This window comes from Betta splendens, chromosome 1 (assembly GCF_900634795.4).
Source record: "Betta splendens chromosome 1, fBetSpl5.4, whole genome shotgun sequence".
Taxonomy (NCBI): domain Eukaryota; kingdom Metazoa; phylum Chordata; class Actinopteri; order Anabantiformes; family Osphronemidae; genus Betta; species Betta splendens.
This window is the reverse complement of record NC_040881.3, coordinates 9,008,216-9,018,215: the sequence shown is the minus strand read 5'-3', so window position 1 is coordinate 9,018,215 and position 10,000 is coordinate 9,008,216. Positions and strand designations below refer to the sequence as shown.

Below are 10,000 nucleotides of genomic sequence, written 5' to 3'. Positions count from 1 at the left end.
ACTGGATTTTAGAAGCTCTCAACTCAGTAAATGCGTTTAATCACCGCCGTTGAAATACCGCTTTGACACGAAAGAGGCAGCAGCGTTTCAGACTCATTTCTGCTGATATGCGCTGTCTATTAAACCTGTTTGCTCTGTGCTGCGTGTTGTCTGTTGGGGGGTTGAAGGATGAATGAGCACTGGACCAGAAATTACAACACCAGCATTTTAGTCCTCAGCGATTTTGAGTTATAAAACTGTTAAATGTCCATTTATACCTTGAAATGTTACCGTTAAATCCTTGGGTTACGTGATTAATTCAGCGCTAACTCATCAAGAGCAAGGTTTAATGGAGAGTGTGGCTGCTAAAGCGTTTTCAGGGGAAACAACAGGCTCCAATGTGCAGTAGAAATTCACATATATCATGTTTCTTTTGCAAATGTGCTGATGTCGTTGACCAGCTGCACCTGTTTGCAGGGAATGCTCAGTCTGCACAGGTTAATAACTACTGTAGTGTATGAAAATCAAACAATTAGAAAAAGTAAATAGATTAGGGTTAAAGGTTAAAGCCTTTGGTCCAAGTGGAGCTACTGTAGGTGCAGTGAGCAAACATCCCTATGTGAGTCACTGCCTCTTATCTGCCAGGAGATCAAGACCATTCCAAACACACAGGTGAAGGAAAAAACACTCTTTCTTCAGCTGAAGTGCGTTCCCATTGATCAGAGTCTCACCCAGATCTGGAGTTTGACCTTCTTGTCGTTCCGGTAGATGGTCTTGACTTTGAAGTCGATGCCCACCGTGCTGACGAAGGCCGAGGTGAAGGAGTTGTCGGCGTAGCGGAACAGGAAGGACGTCTTTCCCACGCTGCTGTTGCCAATGATCAGCAGCTTGAACATGTAGTCGAAGTTCTGCTCGGCCGCGTCCCTCTGCTCCGGCCCGACTCCCGGGTCTCTGGCTAATGCCATCTGACAGACAGGAGGACGAAGGGATGCACACGTACAGTAATGTGCACAAGCTCATTATGCTCCACTGTCACAACAGACAACTTCATTTGTACTAGGACTAATGGCTATTGTACCTGCTGCTTTCTACTTTATTTCATGCACTGCTGCACATGACACACTGCAGCCTACACGAGTAAATCAATCCAGACACAGAGTGAACAGGATCATCTTGCACTCTGTTTACTACTGGATGGCAATACAGACCTGCTGCCTGTTAATACAATGGAACACAGCTGTTACTGATGAGATGAGATGAGATGAGATGAGATGAGATGAGATGAGATGAGATGAGATGCCTCCTCACCTGATCTAAAGTTAGGGGGGGGGAGTGGAGGTGGAGGGGAGGTGTGGATGCGTGGGGGTGGCTAAAACTGCTGGACTGGAGATGTGGAGGGGGAATGTCTGTAGTCAAATCTGTTAAAAAAAATTTAGCTTATTGGCCAAAATTTACCACCTTCATCATCTTTAGCTTAAAGTATTGATGCTGACTTTACATTTAAATAAAGGGAAGAAAGACAGGAATCATCCTCCTTCCTTCTCTGGGTTGTGGGACACCGACATGCCAGGCTTAGAAGCCTGAGCTATTTGAGGATGCGGGTCAACGCTCACCAGTCTGATACTCGTCCACACCGTCAGCCGAGCAGATGCGGGTGTTGGTGAACGGATGCTGCGTTTTAACAGTGATTACCCCCCCCCGCGCCCCTCTTCGCCCTCGTCTCCGCGTGATGGATCACAGCGGGGGGGTGCTCCCCCCCACGTCTCCCCCTCCATCCGTCACCCCCCGCTCCCGCTCCATTTGTCACGTTCCTAAACCTATGGCACCGGTGGGCGCTGAGCGGTGGGCGAGGGCCAATAGACCGCCTTCCCCTTCGCCTGCGTCCCATCCATCATCTTTCGGAGCCCCCACTTAAAACACACGTACACGTATTTATCTTCCTTTACGCTCTCGCTCGCGATCATCCATCTACTCATCCCTTCCGTCATCATCCATCCATATCTCACCCTCACACACACACACACACACACACACACACACACACACACACACACACACACACACACACACACACACTCTGAGCTCAGTCTGATACTCTTCCCTAATTGCAGCATCCCTCTGGAGGCCAGCTCAGCATTACCACTTCCAGGACCATTACAGAGGGGGCTGCTGTGCAAACACCAGCATCCACGCATGCGTCCGCTCAGGGAGACGCAACAACACGTACAGGCGTGTGTGCGGGATACTTCAGCAAAACACAACATATCACCTTACGCGAAAGCGCCAACTCCATAACGCAAGATATGAATTAACAGATGTTGGCAGCTGGACTGAGGGGTTTTACTCAGCGGAATGGGTGCACACTCCATAGAATGGTGTTGGGGGGAATAGGAGGTACTGACACTTGTTGTCGTTTATTAAGACCCGCACAAACGAGGCGGATGCGTGAGGAATAAAAGATAAAAGTTGAGCCACCAATGCGGACATCTTGCTTTGCGGACAGTTTGACGGCAGCCTCATTTGCCTACACCGCCAACCATACGGCGGCTCTAAAACTTCACGGCGCCGGAGCAAACGTGCTGCTTTCACCGGGAACGGGTGCGGACGTGTATTTACCTCGAACGCTGCGCGAGGGTCGTTCCGCTCCGTCCGTCTTTCCCCGTGAGCTCCTCTACCTGGAGCCGATAGGTGTGCGCTGCTGCCGGGCGCTCCTCCTCGGGCTCACCGCTCCCTGGTCCCCACGCGGCGCATGTGGCCGTAGCTAGGAAATTCACGGAGAAACCTGTGAGGTCCGACGCACCAAACACAACCGGAAAACACTTTCACAATAAAAGTCTAGCTCGATCAACGGGTTTCAGCTTTACACATTTACGTCACTGTTTCATGTACTACTATGCTTTGTAATATAAGCTCATGTAACCTATTGATTTCTTATTTTTGATTTTACCTGTTTCCAGGTACAAATGTGATGTTTCTTTCAGAAGAAACAAAACAAAATATTTAATCCTAATGACATGGAAGAAACACATTTCCTGTAATATTCCACACATAACTGGTACCATGACATTCGTCACTCTCAGTAAAGCTGATAACAGCTGAATAACAGCAGCTAAGAGGATGAAAGCAAGTCCAGATGCCACTGAACAGAACCTCTGGGATCCACATGACATGGATCAACAAGAACCTTCCCAGACGCAGCAGCTGTGTGTAACAATGCTCACTGATTTCTTAAGAGTCAGACGAGCCAGATCTGCTTTCTATGAACATGCATCTGCTTGACTGTGAGCAGGATAAGGACTCATGCACCAGCATATATAAATCACAACCTCACAAATTGTTACACATTCAAGTGTTTTTGCTTTGTGAGAAGTTGAGGCAGAACAAATCATGTCAGTGCAAGACAAAAACTACAGCTGCAGGGCAACTGTAACGATGTCACAGAGCAGCCGAGAATGCGGTGTGAAAGAGCTTTTATTGGCAGAACACCGTTGTGAAAGCGCACAAGCCCAACCTTGATGGCTGGAAAGTTTACAGCAACTAGCTTTGAGTTATAATGAGCACAGTGTAAACTGTGAATTGACTTAAAAAAGGTATTAACTCACGCTTCTACTGTAACATGCCCCTTTAGCTCTTAGGGGCCGAATCATGGCAACCGACTACATAAGAACATGTAGAGACAAGAGCAAATTTAAAAAACTGTGAGACACATTATGAAAAATAAAAACTTGGATATAAAAACTCAAGAACTATTCTCACCTACTGTACCACAACACAGAGGACTTCTCTTTTAAACTTGAACAACTCCATGTTGTACATATTTTTTATATTAGAGTTATGGCAGGTAGCACAACCACAAGCAGCACCTTTGTAAGAGTAAGATAAAATACACACAAAAATAAAACACAAAACCTCCATAAAGCTCTAATGTATACACCTAATAAATCAAACTGTATACCTTCAAAAATACAAACTTTAAAGCTTCAAACCTCTTTTTCATCTTTCAAAACCTAAAGTAATGCTGCCTCATCCTAACAGGAACATATCAATACTGGAACTCTGTGTCTCTCAATTAGCAGAACGAATTGCACATGCTGAGCTTCAACTCAATATTCATTTGATGATCTGAGCTGATTAGTTATTAGATTCCCCCATAACACGAGCAGCCTTTTGTTCACTTGAATCATGATACTGAGTTGGATCGTTTTGCATCCATAACCTGCGGAATTCCTGGATGAAGGGTCGCACCAGGTCTGGCTCCTCGGTAATGATTACGTTCTCCATGTTGCTCTGCACTGCTGTCAGTGTCCAGTTGAGGGAGCCGGTGATGAGCAGCCTCCCGTCCACGACTGCAAACTTGTGATGCATGTACACTGAATTGATATCGCTCCGCACACAGATCCCTAGGGAGCGGCGCAAACAAAACAATTTCTAATAATCAGTCAGCCATTTAAATGTATAAACTCCCATTAGCAAACACGGCATGACTTGACCACGGAATTATTGTCTGCTAATAATGGGCACCTATGTAGATGTTTAATTAAAAAAACATCTCAGATGTTAGTCGAGATTTTATCTGTATGGAATTACAAGAAAAACAATCTCAGCAGAAGAAATTGGACAGATTGGAATATTAACATGGAGACAGAGCCTTGTGAATCTAATAAACATGTCTGACCTCTCTCATACAGCACTGGTCAGATCTGATTTTAGCTCTCATCCTTCTACAGTAGAGGTTGGGATATTTTAGACTGACAGACTAAATGCAAAAGAGAACTTGAACCTGTATCTTAAACGTTAAGTGCTCACCCATTTAATAGCAAAATGTCTGATTGAAAGCAGATAGATATGAAGAAACAAATACAGCTGGTTTTAGAAATGTTAGTGCCCTTCCACTTTCAGGCACAGGCAGTCTAGAAAACCATTTTCAGGGTCTGTGCTGTGACTGTCTGGCTCATTGAGGGGAATGTGACAAACTATTCAACCAGTGACTGCAAACTACTACAAAACACAGTGCTGTGTTGCCAGTCACCCTCAGAGGGAGGATGATTAAAAGGTTTTTGCAGAACAATGACAACGCACAAATGCACTAAAACACTTTTGCTAATGAAATGTGCTGTGTTGTTGCCAAATTCCTACTTAACTCGTGCTTAACAATACGCAGTAGTAGTCATTTAATAAATGCAGAAAGGGCCCTGAGAGAAAGTGACGGCGTGAGTCAGACACATGGCACAAAATGTTTCAAGGCTTTCAGAGAAAGAGTGCTCTGACTCACAGCAGCTTGTAGTAGCAAGCTCCTCTCACCCAGACAGTTCCTATCATCTCTCTATTCACCACTAAGGAGCCCTGTGGGACCTAATGAGAATGACAGTGGTAGTCCGAGAACACAAAGTGAGCACCTTATGTTGAATGAGATCCAAGTCATCCATCCTGTATTTTAGGAGATGTTTGTCCATAATAATAACCCGACAGAAGACTTTTTTTAAACAAATAATGTCTCAGGATATGACTCCTTTATTCAGGTACTTTGATATCAGCTTAGTCATGAGTCGTGACAAAATATTGTATACGTGTCACTGTTATTTAAAAGATAATCTGTTTAACCTACCAGCTTTGCGAAGGACCCCAATCTGAGAGCCAGTGATGGCACTGTAGTCCTTGTCAGTGAGGACCCGGACGTTCACGCCCCTGTGATGAAGTGCGACTACAGCTCTACAGAGATCCATGTTGGAAAAGGCGAACACGCAAAGGTCTAGGGAGGAGGAGGCAGACATGAGGTAGGAAAGAAGACGGGAGAAAGACGTCTCTACCCCATGAGGCAACGAGCAGAAGCAGGAACTGCAAGAGAGGAAAACAAAAAGCCACAACTGCATTTATAAATCATTCTTTGCATGCGCCACGCGTGTCTGTTGGAAATGAATCGAGTGGTAGTTAATCATACTTTGCTTGCTCCTGCAGTGGGAATGCAGGATCATAAATCCACTGAATACAAATGGAGGCCGTGATTATTTAGCATTAGCGGCGATCATCACAACGTTATGTACAGATGTCCAGAGGAAGTCCTTAATTGCCTCCTTGCACTTAATGGAGCCATTATGTCTCACTTACTACGGAGAAGGGGGAGTGAAGATGTGCTGCACGCAGGCCGTCTCTGAGGGGAAGAACAGGACCTCATTGAGGATCTTTCCTGGCCTGAGGCGGCGGTGGAGCCACGCGAGAGCCTCCAGACTGAGAGAGAGGGCCACCGCCCCGAGACCGACCACCTTCACCGTCCACATCAGCGACATCTTCAGAACCACAAAATGAAGTTTTAAACCTAACATGTTCTTATAATGCTTGCCTTTGAGAAATCTCTGCTTTTTATGTTTTATGTGATGTAATCTGAGGTTATAAACAACATTCATCACAACTTTCTGACTTTCTATATAGATGTTTTGTAGACACTTGTTCAGGTTTAACCGTACAATCAGCCATGACGTCAGGTAGTGATTATTTGTAGCTGTAGCTAAACAGCTAACCTCACACAATACATCACTGACGAACTAACGGCTTTTGTCTGCAAGGACTTCGATAACTTGGTGTTTTTTTTTAAGTACGACACCAAACTCTGAGTTACATGCACGCGGGACTTACGTTAACCTGTCAGCATTTAGAGTAACTCCATCAGACCTGTCAGACTACACCTGGCTTCTGCCGCCACCACGCGGGAATACGCCGTTTCAGTCGGTGTTACGTCACTGTCACGCTGCGTTACTGGCACGTCTGAGGGCCAATCACTGACCGCAAGCCGCACGCTCTCGTCCAATCATTTAACGGGAACGGCTATCGTTGCCGGAACTTGCCAAAGCCCTTCCCTTGTTAGCGCGGCGTGTATTTTCTGCGAGCTAAGGTAAACACCATCCGACATTTACTTTATATTAATTACACTTACGACTTCTCGAGTTGGCGCGGCTAGTTAAAATACATTCATAGAGGTTTTATGACTGGAGGCCATACACCTGATGTTTTGGTTGACGTGAGGGGATTTGTTGAGATCAGCAGCAAACACGCTAACTATCGTTAGCATGCTAACTTGTTTTTAGCCTTGTGGTTATACATTGTCCTCGTATAAGCTGCCATGTGTTTTTGTCTGTCACAGAGACATTTGATTCACTTCGTGCGCAATGGGTCGTCGCAAGTCCAAAAGAAAGCCCCCTCCTAAGAAGAAGATGACGGGAGATCTGGAAACTCAGTTCACCTGCCCGTTTTGTAACCACGAGAAGTCGTGTGATGTCAAAATGTAATCCACCCAGTAAAGCCAATCTCCATATACTCCGAGGTTTATATGTTGTCCTTAGAGATAACTGTTGACCATCTTTCTTTTGTTTCATCAATAGGGAGAGAAACAGAAATACTGGGATAATATCGTGCACAGTCTGCCTGGAGGAGTTCCAGACACCTATTACCTGTATCCTTACTCACACGTCTCAGATTATATGCATCATTCACATGCAGCAAGAAATTAATAGTAGCGACATCCCATGATTTTTACAGATCAGGAATTATTTTGTTACTTAAATGTAATTACAAGATTGGGGATACTCAGTTAGGTTTTCATCCAGAATTTTTTGTATTCATTTTAAAAGAAAATATTGCAAGTTATTTCCTGAAAATAGAGATCACGTTGAAAGATTTATCATTACAATTTAGGAAGAAAAGGAAAAAGACTAAATTCTCATAGCTGTCTTATCAATGGGCATTATGCTCACTGAAGTGATTGTTCCGTGATAAACTGACATGATGCTGAGATTTGACTTGTTTTAAAATTTTATAATTCATCCAAGAAATATGGTGGTTTGCTGGGGTTATTGGATTAGAAGCTCCATTGGAAAGGAAGCAGATCTTCAGCTGTCTTGATTCCTCAATTGCATTTCTGAAATGTGATAGAGATTCTGAATGTGATTACTCCCTGGGTTTACTGCTCTCTGTCAGTGTAGTAACAAAGTGGCAGCTTTTCTGCATTGTCTTTCTTCTTGTTTCTGTATTGATTCCCATTATATATATCACCCTGCATTAATATAAGCTCTTCATCTTGAACTACATCGTATTTATCCTTAACTCTTTCTCTAACAGATCTGTCAGAGCCAGTTGACGTGTACAGTGATTGGATAGATGCCTGTGAAGCAGCTAATCAGTAGCCTTCAAGGAGCTGTGGAGAAGAGCCTGGTGGGGCTTAGAAGTCAAGCTGGTCAGAGGACATTCAATAAATTTAGATTATTCACAGATCTTTGTATAGAAATTTTACAGCTATATGAACAGCTGTTTATACTGGGATATGAAGTACTTAACATAACCGTCTCTGAATTCTTCCTACTTTTTATTTCTGACCTTCTTTACTATAGTTCTATAGTTCTTAGATTTTTTTATAATTTGTCTGCAGATTACATTGATGTGTTTAATTATTTTCAATTTTGGCCCTTTAAAAAGTAGTTTGTCTTGCTTTTTATCTACTTTTTCATAGGTTGATCGGTTTATCTAAATCAATATAATTTCATGCAAGAGCATTTGGAGAAATAATATTAGTAGGCAGATGGATTTTGGCATATTAAAAAGTATGTATCTGGTTATTTCACAAGGAGGAAGAGTGACTGAACAGTAGATGTTGCACTCTACATTTATTTAGTCTATCTTAAACGTTACAATTACTGTGAGAACTCAGCCTACAGCAGGATCTGGTTGGAGAAGAAATTTTCCTGCAGTAGCAGCCTTTGCATAGTCTAGGTGGGAGTGAACGTCTTTGTTTGAGTGAATACACAGTTTAGGGCAGCAGCAGCACTGGGATGATGTCACACTAAGCAATTTGTTTTTACCATCTCATCTCAATGCAGCGTAGTTGATCTAAGGATTCTCTAATGTTTGCTGAACTATGTAATCCTCGGTCACCCTCAGTTAAGCATAATGTTCGGTGTGTTGTTCAGAGAGGAGCAACATTAGGTAAGATCGGTGTGTATCTGCTAGATTCCTACATTTTGAATTGTTCTTAATCCATTTGCTTTTCAGTTCATTGTGTCTTTTTAAGTTACAGATTGAAGAAAAAAGGACATTAAATGTAAATCATCTTTATTGAGCATATACCTTATGTACTGTAATTGTATCCTAATCTGTAATAGTGTTGCTCTATGCAATTGCGATCAGTGTTATAGATCATACAAGCAAACAGTTTTTAAAATGTAATGACTTCACAAAAGGGTAATTATGGAAATAAAGAAGCGTTGAGAGTTGATACTGTTAAGATGGATTTTTATTCTGTTGTAAAGTGAAGTAAATGTACTGTATTTTTCTACCACAGTTGAGCCAATGTTTGTTAATCACAGAATTCCACACAAACTTGATGTTTTTATTGTTTTTTTAACCTGTTTGTTCAGATCTTTAACTGGTTTAATGTAGTAGCGGGGCTCAAGATGACCTGTCAAAGAAAAGATGCACGTTCATGAGCTCGGTTCTGAGACGATAGGCATAAATTACTCTGTTAATATTTATCTCTGTGTTGTAGTATAGATGTAATGATAAAACAGCAGACTCAGCTTTGAATGTGGGCTTTTTATTTAACTCCCATCTTCTTGACATCATCAATAAAAGCTGTTGTTAGTTGTACTGTTAAGATGGTTTGATTTATCACTTTACACAGGTGATGTTGGTTTTGTGAAACTGACCCAGCATAAAAACACAATATAATAATCAGGGTATTTAAATTCTAATGGGTCAAAGAGATTAACAGCACTTATTTCGAAGCAAAATGTCTGGAGGCACAGCTTCTGCTCTACTCTCCTGTGGCATGTGAGATCGTGACATATTTTTAGGAGTCCAGTATCCATTCATCCCCACAGAGCACAGGATGTAGCAGATCACAAATGAAAGAAGACACGGTGAAGCGAGGCTGTGCACAAGGCAGCACTGAGTGATAATAGATGAGATGTGGAGTGCCTGCCTGGGCTCTCCACCCAGGAAGAGTGTGTCCGTGCATGCGTGCACCACACTGTGCATT

At 43.0% G+C, this 10,000-nt stretch overlaps 3 protein-coding genes across 6 annotated transcripts in view; 1 reads left to right on the top strand and 2 right to left on the bottom strand.

The window, feature by feature from the left end:
- LOC114854468 (ras-related protein Rab-3D-like) overlaps positions 1-2,805 on the bottom strand; it is a 4,765-nt gene extending 1,960 nt beyond the window's left edge. Inside the window, exons 1-2 of one of the 2 annotated variants that reach the window (XM_029148900.3) lie at positions 2,596-2,805; positions 711-944 (exon numbers count right to left, since the gene is read on the bottom strand). In XM_029148900.3, coding sequence (XP_029004733.1) covers positions 711-944 — 234 coding nt within the window. In that variant the 5' untranslated portion in view covers positions 2,596-2,805. Of the gene's footprint in view, positions 1-710; positions 945-1,187; positions 1,398-2,595 lie in introns of those variants that run through there. The other variant, XM_029148909.3, reaches the window with a different exon arrangement.
- A 627-nt stretch (positions 2,806-3,432) lies between these two features.
- pld6 (phospholipase D family, member 6) overlaps positions 3,433-10,000 on the bottom strand; it is a 12,982-nt gene continuing 6,414 nt past the window's right edge. Inside the window, exons 1-4 of one of the 3 annotated variants that reach the window (XM_041070785.2) lie at positions 6,660-6,783; positions 6,085-6,263; positions 5,585-5,814; positions 3,433-4,379 (exon numbers count right to left, since the gene is read on the bottom strand). In XM_041070785.2, coding sequence (XP_040926719.1) covers positions 4,111-4,379; positions 5,585-5,814; positions 6,085-6,263 — 678 coding nt within the window. In that variant the 5' untranslated portion in view covers positions 6,660-6,783 and the 3' untranslated portion in view covers positions 3,433-4,110. Of the gene's footprint in view, positions 4,380-5,584; positions 5,815-6,084; positions 6,264-6,609; positions 6,784-10,000 lie in introns of those variants that run through there. The other 2 variants (XM_029148888.2, XM_029148879.2) reach the window with 2 other exon arrangements.
- Positions 7,115-9,616, top strand: elof1 (elongation factor 1). The gene is made up of 3 exons (XM_029148930.2): positions 7,115-7,255; positions 7,353-7,423; positions 8,089-9,616. The coding sequence occupies exons 1-3, from the start codon at positions 7,140-7,142 to the stop codon at positions 8,151-8,153; spliced, it is 252 nt and encodes an 83-aa protein (XP_029004763.1). The 5' UTR covers positions 7,115-7,139; the 3' UTR covers positions 8,154-9,616.

What these genes read in the sequence shown, in the direction of transcription:
- elof1 (XM_029148930.2), top strand. Translation starts at nt 7,140, where the DNA reads ATGGGTCGTCGCAAGTCCAAAAGAAAGCCCCCTCCTAAGAAGAAGATG. An exon ending in AAGTCGTGTGATGTCAAAAT is followed by an intron (nt 7,256 to 7,352) that starts GTAATCCACCCA and finishes TTTCATCAATAG; the next exon opens with GGAGAGAAACAGAAATACTG. An exon ending in GTTCCAGACACCTATTACCT is followed by an intron (nt 7,424 to 8,088) that starts GTATCCTTACTC and finishes TTTCTCTAACAG; the next exon opens with ATCTGTCAGAGCCAGTTGAC.